The sequence below is a fragment of the Lampris incognitus genome, chromosome 9 (assembly GCF_029633865.1).
Source record: "Lampris incognitus isolate fLamInc1 chromosome 9, fLamInc1.hap2, whole genome shotgun sequence".
NCBI lineage: Eukaryota > Metazoa > Chordata > Actinopteri > Lampriformes > Lampridae > Lampris > Lampris incognitus.
Window position 1 is genome coordinate 8,753,995 of NC_079219.1, and position 19,749 is coordinate 8,773,743.

Genomic DNA, 19,749 nt, shown 5'->3' on the forward strand with positions numbered 1-19,749 from the left:
CCCTATTCGCCACAAAGGCTAGCCAGCGGCAGCAAGCTAAGGGCAGGAAGGACACAAGCGGGTTGGAAGATCACGTGCACCTTCCCTCCAACTACACACTGCTGCACTAGACGCATCACAACACCCTGTGTGTATGTACACACACACACACACACACACACACACACACACACACTTGCTTGATTGCTGGTTGTCTATCGTGTCCGATGATAACCATCTTCTCCTATTTGTGAGTCCTTTGGTGGCCGAATAGTCTGATCCTGGATGCACAGTTGTGATTGCAGACCGGGCATGTAAAAGTGGTGCTGGGAAGGGGGCGAGGCGGGGGAGCTTTGCGAGCATGCCTCTTCGCACGCTTTGCTACACGGTGTTGTGCGTGCTGGTTTTCCATATACTTGACTCCCTCTGAGACGTGAGAGCGCCAGGTGGTGCGGCAGGAGGCAAGTTCCTCCAAAGAAGAGGGGTTGATCTGGCATCTTTTCAGTGTGGTCTTCATTTGGTCTTTGAACCACTTCTTCTGCCCACCAGCAGTGCGTTGACCAAGGTGCAGTTGGCCGTAGAGGACTTTATGTGGGAGTCGTTGGCTGGGCACGCGAGGGCAGTCCACCCGAGTTGATGGTGGTTTAGGGTAGACTCCACGTTGCAGCTGCCTGCCCACTCCAACACCTCTGTGTGTGGCACTCTGTCCTCCCAGAAACTGAAACAAATGACACTCTCCAATATTCAGATACAAATAAAACGTGATTTCAACAATTTGATGGTTGGAAGGGAATGCGACATGTGACTCCAGAAATCAGGAAAACAAAAACAAAAAAACACACACACACAAAGCCTTGAAAAAGTCACAATGGTTTTATAATGTTCTACACATATGGGCCATTCTGGTGCTGTAGGTTGTGCAGATTCAATAGTGAGGCTGCTGGTCTCACTGGCTTGGACGATAGTGTACAGGTGTAACCGTGGATGAGGCCTGCCTAGTCCCACCTGCACGTGTGTGTAACCTGGCTGTTTCCTATACACTGAACCTGCTACAAGTCATTGTGTCCGTGCTATGACTTCTTCCTGCCCCTCCCTCGACCTCCCACAGCCTGGGGTTGAATCGTAGGGGCTGGTAAGGAGTGGGTCTCAAAATCTATTTTCTGCTGGAGGATTCCGGTCAGGATGAACTCGGCAGTGACGACCGGGAGGGAGGCAGCGAGGGCGGGTCCACACAGTGACCAGTCCTCCTCACAGGAAATCACTATGGTCTGAGCCTGAGAGGGGGGTGGAAGAAGGGAAAGGAGACCAGAAGAGGATTTTGAGATCCACTGATTTAGGTTGACAACTCTTTGTTAAGGGATCTGAGACCTGACAAGGAGGTACTTTGCGGAAAATCGGTACCTTGTGAGAAGATGGCATCTTGGGGAGAAAAGTGGCTCCACTGCAGCAAATAATGTCTTTCATATGCATTGGCTCTGGCTTCACTGACTTTGTAACGTGTATATTATATCCCTGATGGAGGGAGAGAGAGAGGGAGAGAGAGAGAGAGAGAGAGAGAGAGAGAGAGAGAGAGAGAGAGAGAGAGAGAGATGTTACACAGCAGAAACAGCTGGCGTATAACCATTTAACAGCTGGTTTTTAGTGTATAATCCATCCATTATCTGAACCGCTTATCCTGCTCTCAGGGTCGCGGGGATGCTGGAGCCTATCCCAGCAGTCAATGGGCGGCAGGCGGGGAGACACCCTGGACAGGCCGCCAGACCATCACAGGGTCAACACACACACACACACACACACACACACACACACACACACACACACACACACACACACACACATTCATACCTAGGGGGCAATTTAGTACGGCCGATTCACCTGACCTACATGTCTTTGGACTGTGGGAGGAAACCGGAGCCCCCGGAGGAAACCCACGCAGACACAGGGAGAACATGCAAACTCCACACAGAGGATGACCCGGGACAACCCACCAAGGTTGGACTACCCCGGGGCTCGAACCCCAAGGATCATATAGCTTCTTTTAAAGCTCGTCTTAAAACTTTTTTTTTTATGAAAGCTTTTACAAATGTCTGATATTTGTTTTTATTTATAGTGTTCTTATTTTTACTCTTACTTTCTTCAGAATCAGAATACTTTATTCATCCCCGAGGGGAAATTGGGTACTTACTTGGTCTTACTCTTATTTTTGCCTTGCCTTGTTTCTTTATTTATTCATTTATTTTTGTGAAGCACTTTGTTTTAGAAAAGTGCTAGATAAATAAAATTATTATTATTATATACTGGAGGGTTTACTTCCAGTCATTTCCACCTACTATCTACAATGTAAGACCAAACACTCTGCAAAGCAGAAAGTAGGTCAATTTGTTTTGATTTCTGACATACTACACATTGATTTTCTTTTTTTTTCTTTTGGGGGAACCCCCCCCCCCCCCCCGAGTTGTACCCGGCCAATTACCCCACTCTTCCAGACCTTCCCAGTCACTGCTCCACCCCCTCTGCCAATCCGGGGAGGGCTGCAGACTACCACATGCCTCCTCCAATACATGTGGAGTCGCCAGCCGCTTCTTTCCACCTGACAGTGAGGAGTTTCACCAGGGGGACGTAGAGCGTGGGAGGATCACGCTATTCCCCCCAGTTCCCCCTCCCCCCTGAACAGGCGCCCCGACCAACCAGAGGAGGTGCTAGTGCAGCGACCAGGACACACCCACATCCGGCTTCCCACCTGCAGACACGGCTAATTGTGTCTGTAGGGACGCCCGACCAAGCAGGTGGTAACATGGAGATTCGAACCGCTGATCCCCGTGTTGGTAGACAATGGAACAGACCATTATGCTACCCGGACACCCCTTACACACTGGTTTTCTGACTGGATTTAAGAATGAAAGTCATACCCCCATGCTGATATCCAGTCTTAAGCCTAAATCAGCTCCACATCTGATGTCTGTGTCCAGTGTAGTGATATGACTTCTGCATCGATGCATGCCAAGACATTTACCAGCATAATGAAACTACTGAGGCTAGTGAGAGAGCGCAGTGAAAAAGGAGATAAACCTTCATCTGTATGGGGGAGTGCTCAGAAAAGATGCACTTTTATAACTGATGTCCAATGCTTTCCCACAAGCCTCAGTGTAATGATAAACAATAATCACCGTGTGCTTGTTTTGTCCATTTTTCAGTAGGCTAAGAAGTATGTCAGTAAAAAGGCCAAGTCTTAACGTTGGTAAATGCAGGACTGGTTTTACTCTGAGGACAATTACGACAGAATTTTTTTTTACCACAACTCATTGTTGCTCATCATCAGCGACTTCTTTAGGGGCTGTGGGTGAGTCAGTGTGTTTTTCCTTTTTGCACAGCACCACGGGATCCACATACATAAAAGAAATGAATGAGTCACAGAGGGACGAGTGAGAAAGTACCTGTAAGAGAGGCTGACTACTGGCAATCCTCAGGGACTTCTCCAGACAGAAGTTAAACTTCTTCTCCTGCTCTTTGTCATTCACAATGAAAACATCCGGACACAGGAAGCTGCCGGCCTTGCCACACTGAAACACAAAAAATGAATGATGTGGACATGCGTGTGTGTGCTTGTGTGTATGGAGGGGGTCATCATATTTGTGAATACTCCACCAGTGAGAAAGAGGCAGAGAAAGAGAGAGGGATATACCAACTACTAACTAACCTTCACCAGCCAATCGGTGGTTACAATCGGCACCCCTCTTGCCATGGCACACAGGAACTTGACGGTCCTGCGCACCTTGTCAGTCACCAGGTGGGTGACGTCAGCCACGCCTGTTGCCAAGCTGCCGCCCAGACGACCCACCACATTCTCCCCCGCCTCATCCGTCACCCCTGTAAACAAAACCTGAGGAAGAAACTAACTGAGCGGTTTGAATACCTTTTGGCCTTATAGTGCTGAGGTTTCATCACACTGTATAAAATGTCCATCTTCATAAAGTATAGTGATTTAATACCGTATTTGGGCCTCAATTCATGTTTTAAGGGAAGATAGTTTTGTTTTTTCTCATGCAATTTGACCCAATCGGACTTTAAAAAATAAAATTAACAGGAAGAAAAAATAGGAAGAAACCTCAGGGAGAGCAACAGAGGAGGGATCTCTCTCTCAAGACGGACAACGTGCAATGGATGTGTGTACACAATTTACATAATACAACAATTGAAAGAGGATAACAGAATTATAATGAATTTATAAAGAATATTTGTGAATTTATAATGAATAAAAAGAGAAAATAAACTAGGGGCAAACGGATAATGAACACAAGCCCAGCGCTGAATCAGTTCAACGAGGGGTGGAGCTGAAGGACTTCCAAGGTGGGTCGATGTCCAGGGTTCTTGGACAGACACCTTTGCAAAAAATCCTGGCAATTTGTGGAGAGCTAAGTGACCTCTTCAGTCTCAACTGACTGCAGGTATCCCCACCCTTATGAACAATACAACCACATAACAATGGAACCAACAATCAGTTTCACATGCAAATTGCCATGACCATTAACTAGAGTTACAATGGCCATGTGTACTTTGGGAATAGTTGCAATCACAGCATTGTAAAATGGTAACAGACTGACCTTGTAGGACTGCTTGAAAGCTCTGATACGGCTCGTAGCCCTGGGGGAAGCAGAGGGGGTACGAGGGGTCTTAGCCACAGGGGAGGAGCCCATTGGGGCGGCTCGCTTATTGGATGCCTTCCCTGTGGGGGTCTGTGGCACCTAAAGTAAGTAAATGGGGGTGTGAGATAAAAATTAAAGACAGACGGGTGAAAAAATGAAAACAACATAAACCATAAGAGTAAAAAGTGACCAAGTGAACACCTGAACACTTGATTCATTGCGGTAGTAATGCTGGTGCAAAGAGGACCAGGCTTCTTATATCGCTAAAAGAAAGTGAGATCCTTGGAGAGCCCTTGATGTTAACTGAAGTACATTATGACAGTGGGAAATGTTGACTCAGACAGAGAGAGACACACTCCAAGGACTCTGGCTGACGTGAAAGCCTTCACATTCAAAGACTGAGGTTCCTCCTATCCATCCAGCCATTATCCAAAGCGCTTATCCTGCTCTCAGGGTCGCGGGGATGATGGGGCCTATCCCAGCAGTCACTGGGTGGCAGGCAGGGAGACACCCTGGACAGGCAGGCCACCAGGCCATCGCAGGGTCATTAAACCATCGCGGAAGGGGCGCAACAAGATGATGTCATTAAGAGTGCCGGTCAAACAACAAACGGTGGAAAATGACATGGAAATAGTGATGGAAATATGACATTTCTGTTAGTTTCATCCAGCTCTTTTTATACAAATGGAAAGAATTCTAAGGATTATGCAAAATGATTGCGGTGAGGTTAAATAATCGCGATCAGGTGATTATGAAATAATTGTGACAGACCTACACACACATTCACACCTAGGGACAATTTAGTCATTTAGGTTCCTCCTATCCTCCCCCCTAAATCATTTACCAAGCCACTCCTTTGTTATAGTTCACATTTACAGTACATTACAATGCCTTTATTTGAATCAAAATACCACAAAGGACAAGGCAAGCATGGCCAAAAGAAAAGTGAGTTTTATATGCACTTCATGTGTTGAGTGATTATTATTACCTCTGGCGACTCAGAGCTTGCATCCCGATCCATGGAAACAAGGGCAGAAGTTGTACCTCCTTCCTCCCTGTCGGCCTTCTTTGTGTGGGTGACTGACTGCGTTCCCTCGAACCTCCCGTCAACAATCTCCACCTCAATTGTCTGAGTGTGTTTCTTCACCTCCTCTCCAGCAAATGGCTCTTTGGCATTCCTCCTCCCCTGAGTGGTGGATGCTCTGCCCCCTCTACTAGCTGGGGCAGGAGCAGGTTTCACCTCCTTTGCTTCACTCTTTCTCTCCTCCTCCTCTGCTGCTGTTGCTTCTGTTCTTCGCCCCCGGGCATTTGCCTTCCCTCTGGATATTTTCGACCCGCTGCTTTCCCCCTCCTCATCCCCCAGCATCTCCTCCAGCTCCCTCTTCCTCCCTTTCTGTCTGCCATTCTCCTTAACTTCGTGTTCATTCGTGAATAAAGCAGTTACTGGAATCATGATAGTTTCTGCTTTCTGGCCCCTACCTTTGCTTTTGACATTACTTTGAGGTAGAAATGAGTCGTTAGTGGCTCTGTCTAAATTATGAGCTCTTTGGTCTTCCTCATCTGTCACAGCAGCAGCAGCATGTTCAGAGTCATTTGCACTGCCTCGCTTTCTCCCCCTTGTGGTGCCAGGTTGCTGAAAACATGCCTTCTCTTCCTTGTGTATTTGGGGAGACACATCAGAGGAACTGTCCACTTTCTGACTCTTCCTGCCTCTTGCTGTTGCTTTGGGAGCTGGGCTGTGGTCATTCTGATTATCGACAGCGGGGATGGAGTCTTCCTCCGGCTCCGATGCTCTCTTTCTCCCCCTGCCTCTTTTCCCTCGGCTCTGGGAACTAGGGCTGTAGCCAGAGGGCTCAGCGTTGAGGGAGTTGGACCTGGATAGGACTCCTGGTGGAAAATTATCATCAGTTTTCTGTTCTGTTGTACCTCTCTCGGCAGATGGATCTCCAGCAACGGTGCACCGCCTGTTGCTGTGTCTGGTAGTGATTTCAGGTACTGGCTGACTGGTTGTCTTTGCTCCTCGGCCTCTCCCTCTCCCTTTGCTCTGTAGGGCTGTCACACCGGAAGCGGACCTCTCAGAGCTTGCCGAGTTGGATCGAGACCTGGTTCTCCTGGCAGGGACACCATCGCTGTTTGAGATATTGAGGTCTAGCTCTGGTTCTGCTTCAGTTGCTGCTGCAACGCTCCTTCTGGCTGCTCTGGAAACCCTTTTGGAGGCTTTGGGCTTGTGTTCTTCATCCCTGGCCTTTTGCTCTTTTAATCCTTTTTCAGTCACCTCCCTCTCTTGTTGTTTTTTCTCTTTCTCCAATCTCTCTCTTTCTTCCTTTTCATTTTTCTCTCTCTGTCTTGCCTGTTGTTCCTGTTCCTTTCTTTCCTGTTCCTCCCGTTTCTTCTTCTCTCTTTCCAGTATTTCCCTCTTTTCTAGTTCTTTCCTCTCAATTTCTTCTCTTTCTTTCCTCTCCCTTTCCATTCTTTCCGTTTCTTCTCTTTCCTTTCTCTCCCTTTCCAATCTCTCCCTCTCTTCTAGTTCTTTCCTCTCCAATCTTTCTATTTCTTCTCTTTCTTTCTTCTCTCTTTCCATTTTTTGTAGCTCTTTTCTTTCCCTTTCCATTCTTTCTCTCTCCTCCCTCTCTAATCTCTTCTCTTCCCTTTCTGCTTTCTCCCTGTCCAATCTTTCTTGTTCCCTCTGCTTTATTCTCTCCCTTTCTTCCATAACCTTTCTTTCTTCCTCTAACCTCTCCCTCTCTTCTTGTTCCTTCAGAGCTCTCTCCGATCTCTCTTGTTCCTTTAGAAGCCTGTCCTTTACGGCTTGCTCCTGTTGTTCCATTTCAACTCCTTCTTCCTCTTTCCGTTCTCTCTCCTCCTGCTCATTTCCTCTTCGTTTAGTGGGTTTTTTACCTCGCTTAGCCTGCCGCACCTTCTCATCTTTACTGTCCTCCACCTCCTCCTCAGGTCTAATTTCTCCTCTTCTTCCTCTGGTGCTGAACAAAGATTTACCCTTACCCGTTGTTTGTTTCTTAGGAAGCTCTGAAGGCTTGCCCCGCTCTTCCTCCTTTCCTAATCTAATCCCTCTCACTAATCTTCCCCCCCAGCTGCTGCTGCTGGTTCCGGCGTCAGACTCTCTCCCACCTTTCCCTCTTTGTGGTCGTCCAGTTGCTCTCTGCTTATTGGCCTTGGCCTCTTCTGCGGCTTCAGGTTTGGTTTTAGCAGTTGAGGTGTGAGTGCTGGTTGATAACTCTGGTTTTCCACTCTGTGATCTGCCCTTTCTTTTAGCAGATAAAGGTTTGATTATTTTTTCATCTTCCTCCTCCTTATTGTCATGGGTAAACATGGGTTGGGTATCAGCATCAGAGGGTTCTGAGCCAGGGATCAATTGTGACTCCTCTTCCTCCACAGGTCTCAGTGGCTTTGCTTTCCTTTTGCGTACAACTGGAACTGAATCCTCATCGTCACTCTCCTCGGCATCATGCAAATCCAGGGGTTGAGTTTCAGCGGTGGAGATGTCACTGCTGGTAAGCCCCTCTTCAGCTTGAATTGTCTCATCAGTTTCATCCCTTTCTTCTCCCTCATTCTGTTTTCTGGATATCTGACAAACTGTAGAAGATTTGACTCCCACAAGATCCTCCTTCTCCTCCCCTTCTTCCCCACTGGCAGACATTGGTTGGGTTTCAGCCATGGCAAGAGTGGTTATTGGGGGAAAGAAAAACTGCTGAGTCTCAGCAGTAGCAGCTTTGTTTATTCTTTCCTCTTCCTCATAGGGCTCTAGGAGGTATGGTTGTGTTGCCTGTAATGCAAAATCTAACTGCTTTTCATTACCAAACCCATCTGATTTACTGGCAGACTCCCCGTTCCCTTCGTAGGCCTTGTTAGCTTCTATGTCTGAATCCTCCACAGAGTTCCTGTCTACGGGAGGGTTATTTCCACACTCTTGGACACTTCCCAGATTAACATCCCCATCTATGGGGACAAAGGCTTGGGTGTTTTCCATGGCTAGAGCTTGGGCCTGGAGCTGCAGGTGGCTGCTGTCAGATAAGCCCAGCTGGAGAGAGCCTCCTGAGAGGGCCTGTCTATCTTCTTCGTCCCCAGGCAAAAGCTTGAGATGCATGGCCTCGCCTGGAAGGCTGGCCTGGTGACCCCGACTTTCCAGGATGAAAGACTGCGTTTCTGCGACGACAACGTCATCATTCTCCTGGCTGTCTGAGGAGGGAGAAGATGCTACAAGTCTCATTGAAGAGGCAAGAGGTGCTGAGAGAGGGATGGAAGATGACACAAAAATATATATTCCAATTAGTAGCTTATATAAATGTTTCCTCTCAGAAGTGGCCACCGTCTTTGTCACTGTATACTGAATAGTATCACAACTCACCTCTGGATGGCTCCAACAACTCCAATTAAAACTGCAATTGTCTCACAAGAAGTTTTTGAAGAAAAGAAAACTTTCTAAATAGCTCTGCCACCCCCAAATTGCTGAAACACTACCAATAACGGTTCGATACTTCTTCTACTATTAAATTCTCTTTTTGTTGTCTCTGCGATGGGGAAGTAATAGCACAGGCCAGCAACAGAATGATGCCCCCGACACTGGTAGGGATTCTGACACATCATGCTCAAGACTGAACAATTTTGCAAGGCTAACGTTTGCCAACATGGGGTTCAAACATAGCTCATGTGTTGAAGGCAGGTATCGCTGACTGCAAGACCACTCTGCTATATAACATACAACATAATAGATTACCTGATAATTCAGAGCGTAAAGAACATTTTTGCTGTGTAGAAGCTAAAACCAGTGGCGATCCCAAGTCCTTTCCTCCAGACAAGCATGAGACCCGGCCTTCACCTTCCTCTGCTTCACCAGCCTCTTCATCCACATCAGTATCACTGTCTAACATGAAGTTGACCGGATCAGCCAAGGCCCAAGTATGCAGTGCTAGATCTGACTCCTTCACATCTGTATCTGCGTCAGAGTCTGTCAGACGAGCTGTTGATGTAGGTGCAGCTGCAGAGGTCACAGACAGGGCCTTGGCTGGTAGTGTTGCAAGTTTAGTTGCCATGGCAATGATAGGTGGAGGCCGAGGAGCATCCTCCTCCAGGTCTGTATCGCTGTCAGAACGGATCTCCAAATCAGCTCCTGTGTCTGCAGCAGTGAGTTTGCTACGATTGTGACCAGACATTAGTTCATCATCTGTGTCACTGTCCAAATGTAGGTTATGAGAAGTAGAAGTAGGTTCAACTCCACCAGGGTCTGTTCTATGAGGAGTTTTTTCTACGGTAGCAGAGTGTTCCGTGTTCCCTGCTCCAGAATAATCGTCTTTCTCGTCAACGTCTGTATCACTGTCAACATGGAAATCTTTCGACAGTGTGAAAGGAGCAGTGTCAGCTGTGCTTGCATTCTGAAGTGATGTGGTTGTTGCCCTGGCAGCAGTGCCTGACACAGCAGCACAATCATCATCATCTACATCAGTGTCACTCTCTAAATTGATGGCTGTTGACTGAACAACCCTAAGGGAATTGGTGTGTTTCGGGCAGTCATAAGAAGCAGGTACTGATTTATTAACATTGTTTAAGGCATCAGCATCCTCATCCACATCTGTATCACTGTCCATATGAAACTGGGCTCGATATTTTGAATGGTCGACCGTCTGGGATTCATTTAAGGTCGCAGGACCAGCAGACATGTCCCTCTCCTCCTCCTCCTCCTCTCCCTCCACATCAGTGTCATTGTCCACTTTAAACACGGGAACGACATCCAAGGAGATTGCTGTTGTGGATACTGGCAATCCGTCTTCTTTAGAGAGCCTGACAGCATTTGCTTGTTTCACTGGTACATCTCGTCCACTTTTTTCAGGCTCTCTTTCTCCTGGTGCTGTTTGCTCTTTCTCCCTTCCATCCTCCTCCTCTGCACTGTCATCCACGATCACCTGTGCCCTTTCTTTCTTCAGCTGATGTCGCCCCACATCCATGTCTTTCTCTTCCTCGCTGAAGCTGACACAATTTTTCGACCTATTTTTAGTGGAGGAGGAGGGTGTGATGGGACTTTCGTCCTCACTTGAAAAAATAAAAAAAGGAAAGTCTTGAAGCTTTGAAAAAAATGCACTGAATATTCAGACTGATTTTATAGTTCATGCAGTAATAAACACACATTTTGTCTATAAAACAAACAAAACTTCTACAAATAATATTTTAAATTACCTCTCTGGAATGATTATGTTTGTTGGACTTAGGAATGAAGAACAGGTAGGATTGGACGCATGAGATTCAGAATCAGACACTGAAGGCAAAGAGGAGACAGAGAGAGACATGTACAGAGATGAAAGACATTCAGTACAATAACAGCACAAACTGAATTGTATTTACCATTTAAAAAAATGACATACCAACAGCTTTTAGCCTTCTGTCTTTTCTCGTCCCTTGCTCTCCTTCTGAATCAGAGTCAGATTCTGGGACCAGGGTCCCCTTTGGCTGAGCAGGAGTTCGTTCAAAGGACAGGCCTTTGATTTCAGCAGTCTTCTTTGTCTCTTCTTGATTAGGTGACAACGCCAACGCCGGCACTTTGGAGTCTCTGTTGACACGTTTTTCACTGTGTTTGTTCACAGGACTTCTCACATCCTCTTGTTTGGAAATCTTGTCTGCAGCACAGCTGACATACTGGCATGGGATGTCTGCCACCACTAACCTGTCTCCTTCGCTGAGGGCATAGCGGACATGAGGAGATAGTCTGATGTAGCCTTTGCGGGTCCCGTTCATGCTCCCCATATCCCACACCAGTGCCTCCATAACAGCTGCATCTCGGTGACCATGTGGGCGGAAGACAGAGATGCAGATTGTGGTATGCCGCTTGGATACTGAGCGAGCAGGAAGGGGCAGGGTGCAGATGCTGGGATCACGACCAAGCACGTTCTCTCCCAAATAGAGGGGCAGCTCTGAAAAAAGACAACACTGACAATGAGAAATACATTGTGACGGTCCTTTATAATGGTTTTTTTCCCCCCTCTTTATTCAAGAGCGTCATCTTTCAATTTGAGAGCATGGCTTATAGATTTCCCGTTCAGGTTTTGTAATGCTTTCCATCAAAACCCTGCCTGCCCTCACAATCTAATAGCCCATGCTTGCGCTTAGATTTGCTCTGCTTCAGCTCAAACTGTATGCTTGCACTCAGACATATTGTTGCTTGCAAACAAATGTAAAACTGCGGTTCTTACATTTCTGCCACCTCATCTACTATGAATCCTCCATTCAATGGAAAGAAATTGCATAAAATTTGTACATTCTTATGGATTGAGTTGTACAATCCCCTAACCCAGGTTGTAGAGGTTGCAAAACAAGCCCATTCAATGGAGCACACCCGCAGGCACAGTTATGGTTTGTTTTTTTTTTGGCCTATTCTTTTCTATTGGCCTGCGCCCACTGACTTCTCAAGTTTCTTTCTGCAAAGACAAAAATGGCTGACAATGCTTTTATTCTCAATGGTCACAGTGGAAAACGCTATATTTTAAGATCGTTTCGGCATTGAAATGCATTTTGAGAACATTTCTAGTGAGAAATGTGCAGTTTATTTTCATAATCTTTGCTCAGTGAATGTACATGATCTTGAGTTTGTTAGTTATTACAGATTCTTTCTGGTCTTGCCAGAAAACTGTTGGAATGCAACATTTTCTATGCTCAAATACAATTCTTCAGTGGTCTACCACTGAAATACAATCACAGTATTATATTCTATTACATTTGATCTCATATTTTGTTATATTCTCTTTTTTTTTTTAAAACTTGCACAAGCCCTCTACATAGTTTATTCCTTTACCACTGATGTACAGTTTATATTATATATCATTTGTGAGAATAATGTATGTGTGAGACTATTATATTTATGCGATTTGTAATTATTTGTGAGATTATTGTGATTTTAATAACTATATTGTGGTTCATTTTTGTAAAGTATTTTTCGAATGAAAAATATTTCATCATTGCCCCTAAGTGTGACTGTGTGTGTCTGCCCCGTGATGGACTGGCGACCTGTCCTGGGTGTTTCCCTGCCTTCCGCCCAATGAGCGCTGGGACAGGCTCCAGCACCCACAGATTCTTATTTCTCTGGCTCCCTTCAACAATGCTCATCCAAAAAAGTAGAGTCATTTTAAGTAAAAATGAGAATCTAAGGCATAAACATAAAATAGTAAAGAAGTTAAAATGTAACACATATTTATAAAAAAAATATAAGATCAAATATAATGAAATATAATCATTTTCTGGAGAGACCGAAAGAATCTTCATAATAACTAACAAACTAAAGATCATATACATTCACTGAACAAAGATTATGAAAATAAAACACAGATTTCTCACTAGAAATGTGATCAAAACACATTTTCATGCCAAAACTAGCTTAAAATATTGCATTTTCCACTGAGAATGTAAGGAATGACAGTCATTTTTGTCTTTGCAGAAAGAAACTTGACAGTTACGTGACGTAGGCGCAAGCCAATAGAAAAAGAATAAGCGAAAAGGTAAACAAAACCCTAACAGAGCCTGCGAGGAGCCTGCGGATGTGATCCATTGAATGGATCTGTTTTGCGACATCTACATACAACCTGGGTTATGGGACTGTACAATTCAGTCCATAAGAATGTTCAAATTTTATGTAATTTCTTTCCATTGAATGGAGGATTCATAGTAGATAGGGTGTTTCTGCTCTGCTCTCGGATGTTTTTGTTCAATAACTCAGTCAAAACTCCCCAACCAACAGAAAGCCAGGTGTAGTGTTGCTTGCCTCGTTGTGGGCGCGTTCGCTTTAGTGACCCTTAGGGGTTGCTTACGCTTTTTCTTTTTTTTGGGGGGGGGCCCCCTTTTTCTCCCCAAGTGTACCTAGCCAATCACCCTGCCATCCCGGTCGCTGCTCCACCCCCTCAGCTGATCCGGGGAGGGCTGCAGACTACCACATGCCTCCTCCGATACATGTGGAGTTGCCACCCACTTCTTTTTACCTGACAGGGAGGAGTTTTGCCAGGGGGACGTAGCACGTGGGAGGATCATGCTATTTTCCCCAGTTCCCCCTCCCCTCCGAACAGGCGTCCCAACCGACCAGAGGAGGCGCTAATGCAGCGACCAGGACGCATACCCACATCAGGCTTCCCACCCGCAGACACGGCCAATTGTGTCTGTAGGGATGCCCAACCAAGCCAGAGGTAACACAGGGATTCAAACCGCCAATCCCCGTGTTGGTAGACAACGGAATAGACCTCCACGCTACCCAGACGCCTCTATGCATGTCTTTTTAATGGTGGGGGGACCTGGAGCACCCGGAGAAAACCCACCGCAGACACGGGGAGAACAGGCAAACCCCGCACAAAGGACGACCTGGGATGTCCCCCAAGGCTGGACAACTCTGGGGTTCCAACCCAGGATCTTCTTACTGTGAGGCGACAGCATTAACCACTGGGCCATCGTGCCACCCCGTTATTAGTATTAGCAAATGGACAGGAATTTAAGAAGGATTTAAATGACAAACCAGCTGTAATATGCATTCAAGAAACATGGCTGAAACATGGGAAGATGGCGGTGCAAACTCACGTTTGCAGCAGCTTCACCCAGTACCGACTATGCAGGGTCTTTGTCCACATCTACGTCTAAGTTTGTATCATCATGTGACGTTTTTATTTTTATCTTTGATTTATTTATTTATTTTATGGCTGGGAGAGCTGGTGTTGTATCAGCTGAGAGAGCTTGGTCTGCTGCGTCCTGTGGATGGCCCTGCTCGGAGCTGTGCCCGAGAGGAAACACTAAGGTGGTCTGGCAGAGGCCTCACCTAGCATCCGCTGTGCAGAGGTTTTGTCTGCGTCTGTGTCACTGTGTGGAGTGCGGGGAGGTGTGTCGAAGGTGTCCGGCTGGGACAGCTGGCGTTGGATCAGCTGAGGGAGCCTAGTCTGCTGTGTCCTGTAGGCCCAAGAACCACGGCCTTGCCTGGAGCAGCACCCAAGAAGGAAGCACCAAAGGCGGTCGGACAGGACGCAGAAGCGGGGCAGGCTAAGCTAACTGCTAGCCCATGCAGACCGGCAGTTCCGACAGTCATCCTGGCTGGCGTTCATTATCTGGTCAGTGGAATTTTTGGACTGTGTTGCACTGAACGGGCTGTGTTGTTAACTGTTTGTTTTTGTTTTGTTTTCTGTTTATGGTGGTGTCTTTGGAAATTTGGTTATCTTTTGTGCTGCACTGCTGTGGGCTGAGTGAAACGAAATTTCATTTCTTTATTGTCAAGTAGAAATGACATTTGTTCTTGATTCTTGAAACCACATCTAGATTTCGTTTTGGCAGGATACATGTCAGTCAGACATGACCGAGCAAATAATCAAGGGTGTGGGTGGCTGTGTCACATTCATTGAAGATAATTTACCACAGAGAAGAATTAGTCCTTTAGGTAGACATGAATGCGAAGTTGAGGTGTACAGAACACAAGACTGAGTCAAAATATTATTTTTTATAATCCATGTCATACTTTAACTGCAGCAATGTTTAAGGAAATAATAGGAGAGGAAAGGTAAGGAGAAGTTTAGTGCGGTGATTTCAATGCACTCAATAGTTTATGGGGAAGTGATCATAATAAGGGTGCAGTGATTGAAGAAATGACTGACACAAGGAATCTTGTATGTATTAACAATGGTAGAGGAACAAGATTAGATATAAATAGGAATAAAATGTTATGTATTGATTTAACACTGATTTCTGCAAATATGGCTAACATATGTGAATGGAAAACATGCAATAATAACATATGTAGTGACCATTTTCCCAGTATATGTACAATAAACACTGATAAATGTACCCAAGAACGTGATCCTATATAGAGATGGTGCTTTCAAAATGCTCAACAAAACAAAGTTAAAGAACGCTGCAGGGAATTAGCTAACAACATTAAAATGACTCGTGATGTGGATGAATGCACTAGTGAAGTACATATATGATAACAGAAGCTGCCTCAGAAAGTATACCAAAAGCTCTGCTAACAGGGAATAAGAGAATCGTGCCATGGTGGAATTACAAGTGTAGCTTGGCTACTAAAGAAAGAAATAGTGCTGCTGCCACTACCAAGGACAAGGACAGACTGCAGCGTATCATTCACTCTGCTGAGAGGGTGATTGGCTGCAACCTGCCATCCCTTCATGACCTTTACGCCGCAAGACATTGAGGTGAGCAGGAAAGACCATGGAAGACCCTTCCCACCCAGGCCATGGTCTATTCAAAATACTCCCTTTCCACTGCTCCAGAGTCCAGTGGCAGCGTGCTTTACACCACTCCATCCGACGCTTGGCATTCTGCTTGGTGACGTAAGGCTTGCTCGCAGCTGCTCGGCCATGGAAACCCATTCCATTAAGCTCCTGGCGCACAGTTTTTGTGCTGATGTTAATGTCAGAGGAAGTTTAGAACTCTGCAGTTATTGAGTCAACAGAGCATTGGCGACTTTTACGCATTATGTGCCTCAGCACTCGTTGACCCCGCTGTGTGACTTAACATGGTCTGCCACTTTGTGGCTGAGTTGCTGTTGTTCCTAAACGCTTCCATTTTTCAATAATACCATAAATCTAAAGCACCCAATAGATTCTTGAGCATATGGGGTCCATTCACTGACTATCTCAAAGAAAAATAATTAATTACAGTCTGTAGTGATGCAACCCAGGACTCCTTCCCTTTTATCTGTACTCTTGTAACACTTGTGTAATTTCTTGAAAACTGCTGTGAACCAAGTTATGTTATATACCTATATATGTCTGGCAGCTATTTTTCCCCCTTTTTTCCTTTTTGTTGTTCTTTTTTTTTGTCTGTTAATTTTTGTTTTATTTTGCTTTATCTTGTGTGTGTCTTGAATATAAAACTGAAAATAAAATATTTTTTAAAAAAAAGGATACCACTTACAGTTGACCGTGGAATATCTAGCAGGGAAAAAAATTTCAATTCAATTGTCATTAAAAACAATGTGCAGGCACATGTTAAAAATGAAATGAGGGAACTGACTTATTGCAAAGGTGGCATCCTATGACAGTACCACACGTGAATTCACTGAGCTCTTCAGAACGACCCATTCGTTCACAAATGTTTATAAATGCAGACAGCATGGTTAGCTGCTTGATTTTATACACCTGTGGCAATGGGTCTGAATGAAACACCTGAATTCAATGATTAAGAGGCATGTCCCAATACTTTTTTCCATATAGTGCAGGGATGGCTAACCATGTGCCATGGAGAGCCATGTGTATGCAGGTTTTCATGCCAACCCGACTCCACACCAGGTGATTTCACTGATTAGCAACCCTTCAACCAAAGAGAAGAACGTATCAATGAAATCACCTGGTGGAGTCAGGTTGGAATGAAAACCTGCATACACATGGCTCACCATGGCACATGGTTAGCCACCGCTGATATAGTGTATGTTATATGGTTTGGAGACAGTGGTACTGACGAAACGACAGGAGGCAGAGCTGGAGGTGGCAGAGTTGAAGATGCTAAGATTTTCATCGGGAGTGATGAAGAAGGACAGAATTAGGAACGATTATATGAGAGGGACAGCTCAGGCTGGACGGTTTGGAGACAAAGCAAGAGAGGCAAGATTGAGATGGTTTGGACATGTGTGGAGGAGAGATGCTGGGTATATTGGGAGAAGGATGCTGAAGATGGAGGTGCCAGGGAAGAGGAAAGGAGGAAGGTTTATGGATGTGGTGAGGGAGGACATGCAGGTGGCTGGTGTTCCAGAGAAAGATGCAGAGGACAGGAAGAGATGGAAACCGATGACCCGCTGTGGCGCCCCCTAACGGGAGCAGCCGAAAGTAATAGTAGTAGCAGCTTTCAGCTAACATACCTGTTTGAGGGACATGTTCGTTCTTTAAAATCCGCAGCTTAGCCAGTGGCTCTCTCTTTTCGTTGTCGTCTTCGTTCTCTTCCTCCTCCGACTCATATATTGAGTCGTCGATCATCTGAGTGGCGTCCATTCTTCACACAGGACAGGACAAGACGACGGCTATACACAAGACGTGCAAAAATGACAACAATTGAAAAAAACGCGTATTTCACTTTCGTTGGCCCAAAGATCTAAACGACACCATGGTAACCGGTCATTTTCTTGCCCGGTGCGGGATTCGATACGGGGTGTGCTGCACCACAGGGCGACATCACTAACCGCTCGGCTAAAGGGTCAGACCCGTTAGCTAGGGGGCTAACGGGTCTTATTGGTAGTTTACAGTCGTCACCCTCCCCCGGAAGCGTGCCCTCGCGCTTTGTTAGTCCCGCGCTCCGAAGAGACTTCTGAGGATCTGCACGCTTCCGGATCCCACCGCTGCCACCAATGTAAACGGTTATTTTCTTGCCCGGTGCTGGATTCGATACGGGGTGTACTGCACCACAAGGCGACATCACTAACCGCTCGGCTAAAGGGTCAGACCCGTTAGCTGGGGGCTAACGTGTCTTATTAGTAGTTTACAACCATTTTACGCTAAAGTTGGATTGTGAGCTCAGCGCAAGCAAACTCGCTAACCAACGGTTGGTTTCCAGGCTGTGTTGCGTTTCCTTGCGCTGATGGTTGACGAACTTTTCTTTACATTTTAGATAAAATATCCCATCAACCACGCACACGTGCAAACGGCAGATTCCCTAAAAGCTCAGCCTGCGTGAACGTTGCTTTCAAGCTTACAACTCAACGCTTCTGCCCCAACTCGGGACACTGGAAACAACGCCGTCCAGTCACGTGTCCTTAAAGAGGCAAGCCGTTGTCCAGGTTGTTGAGCATTTCCTCAGACAACTATATCACCGCACTGGTAACTACACCCCCCTGCCGAAAACAGAAACGAAACACCCACCTTGTACTACATCGCTCGGAGACTCCGGTGGCCGGAAACGTAAAATGTCCGGCGTAGGTGAAACTCCCAAAACACGCCGAGACGGCGAGACCTTCGGCGTCGTTTCAGCGGACCACCTTCCCCCGTCTTCGATCTGGACCTTCGTCCAACCGGCTTGCGAATACAAACTGTCAACAGGTATAACCGTTACTAATTAGGTTGGTTTGTTGACTATTGTTTCGAAATATTGATCACAGGACATACGACCACACACTTGGCTAGTCGCATCAAGCCGTTGGCTTTTGCTAGCAATGTAGCCGCGCTGCAATGTTCTGTTAATATAGGTTGAGAGTGGCGTTTGAGAAGAAACACCTATGTGTCATTATCTCTTTCGGCACCCACCTGCCATGCCTTCCAGAAAGCGCGATTCTCGAAGACCCGCCCCTACTCTACCTCTGGATTGGCTCGTACGCGTTGCCTCTGTTTGGTTAGGTTGGTTTACGGTTAGGCTTAAAATGGGGGTAGGGTTAGCCAATCAGAGGCAGGGCAGGGGCGGGTCTTCGCGGAATGCGGGTGGGACAAATGACAATTACGGAAGTGATCAACAACGGACACTTCCTAGCTGTTGTGTCTTAAACGTTTTTGTTTCCTTTTTATTTTTATCTTTTATTTGGCCTACCCCCCCCGGCATGTTTGTTTGCACCGTAGTCATTCATGTTGTAAAAATGTGACGCGTGTGCAACTCGTTGTCAGTTAGTCAATAAAGGAAAAAAACAAAACAAAAGAAAAAAACTGCCACTCAAATCCTCGGTAGGCGGTGCTATAGCTATAGGCCAACACAGCCGTCACTCAGAAAAATACATTCACTCATTTGACTTCGTATTGTCACTCTAAAGAAAAAGACTCCGATTGGGCCAAAGTGCCCGAGGAATTCTGGTCGTGGATTTTTTTTTCCTTCTTTATTGAACACATTTCCATATACAACGGTGCAAAGACAGTGACAATAGAAAACAAAAATAAAAAGGAAACAAAAATAAACAAAAAAAGATTACATTTTACAATGCCAGAGTTTGTTATATGCAGCATTTTATATTCGCCTAGTAATGTGAAGGTCTTAATAGCTTTTTTGTTTTTAAGATTAGATAAAATGGTTCTATATTATTTAAATGTATTAATAAAGTGTAGGAAATTTGGCTTGGCTCCTGACTATTTTTTCCTATGGATATTGCATTTTCCAAAAATAATAACTAATTGTATGATATACAGCATGTTATTTCCAATCTTTACTAAAATATAGTATTACATCAAACATATTG

The 19,749-nt window shown here is 45.7% G+C and overlaps 2 protein-coding genes across 2 annotated transcripts; both read right to left on the reverse strand.

Moving 5' to 3' along the window:
- Nucleotides 1-840: 840 nt before the first annotated feature.
- Nucleotides 841-9,899, reverse strand: LOC130117762 (trichohyalin-like). The gene is made up of 7 exons (XM_056285970.1): nt 9,358-9,899; nt 5,611-8,867; nt 4,581-4,721; nt 3,677-3,859; nt 3,414-3,539; nt 1,381-1,491; nt 841-1,253 (listed from the first exon to the last, which is right to left on the reverse strand). The coding sequence occupies exons 1-7, from the start codon at nt 9,791-9,793 to the stop codon at nt 1,050-1,052; spliced, it is 4,458 nt and encodes a 1,485-aa protein (XP_056141945.1). The 5' UTR covers nt 9,794-9,899; the 3' UTR covers nt 841-1,049.
- Nucleotides 9,793-18,880, reverse strand: mdc1 (mediator of DNA damage checkpoint 1). The gene is made up of 6 exons (XM_056286133.1): nt 18,455-18,880; nt 17,461-17,619; nt 10,997-11,542; nt 10,812-10,890; nt 9,890-10,667; nt 9,793-9,804 (listed from the first exon to the last, which is right to left on the reverse strand). Exons 2-6 carry the CDS (start codon nt 17,588-17,590, stop codon nt 9,793-9,795), a joined length of 1,545 nt encoding a protein of 514 aa, XP_056142108.1. The 5' UTR covers nt 17,591-17,619; nt 18,455-18,880.
- Between the last annotated feature and the right edge of the window lie 869 nt (nt 18,881-19,749).

Bases quoted from the DNA above. Each gene is read 5' to 3' on its own strand.
- mdc1 (XM_056286133.1), bottom strand. From the start codon at position 17,590: ATGGACGCCACTCAGATGATCGACGACTCAATATATGAGTCGGAGGAG. The intron at 10,891-10,996 runs GTATGTCATTTT...CTTTGCCTTCAG, and splicing joins CAGAAGGCTAAAAGCTGTTG to TGTCTGATTCTGAATCTCAT. The intron at 10,668-10,811 runs GTAATTTAAAAT...TATTTTTTCAAG, and splicing joins AACATAATCATTCCAGAGAG to TGAGGACGAAAGTCCCATCA.
- LOC130117762 (XM_056285970.1), bottom strand. From the start codon at position 9,793: ATGTCTGGTCACAATCGTAGCAAACTCACTGCTGCAGACACAGGAGCT. The intron at 8,868-9,357 runs GTAATCTATTAT...TCCCTCTCTCAG, and splicing joins TTTACGCTCTGAATTATCAG to CACCTCTTGCCTCTTCAATG. The intron at 3,540-3,676 runs GTTAGTTAGTAG...TTTGTGTTTCAG, and splicing joins CCACCGATTGGCTGGTGAAG to TGTGGCAAGGCCGGCAGCTT.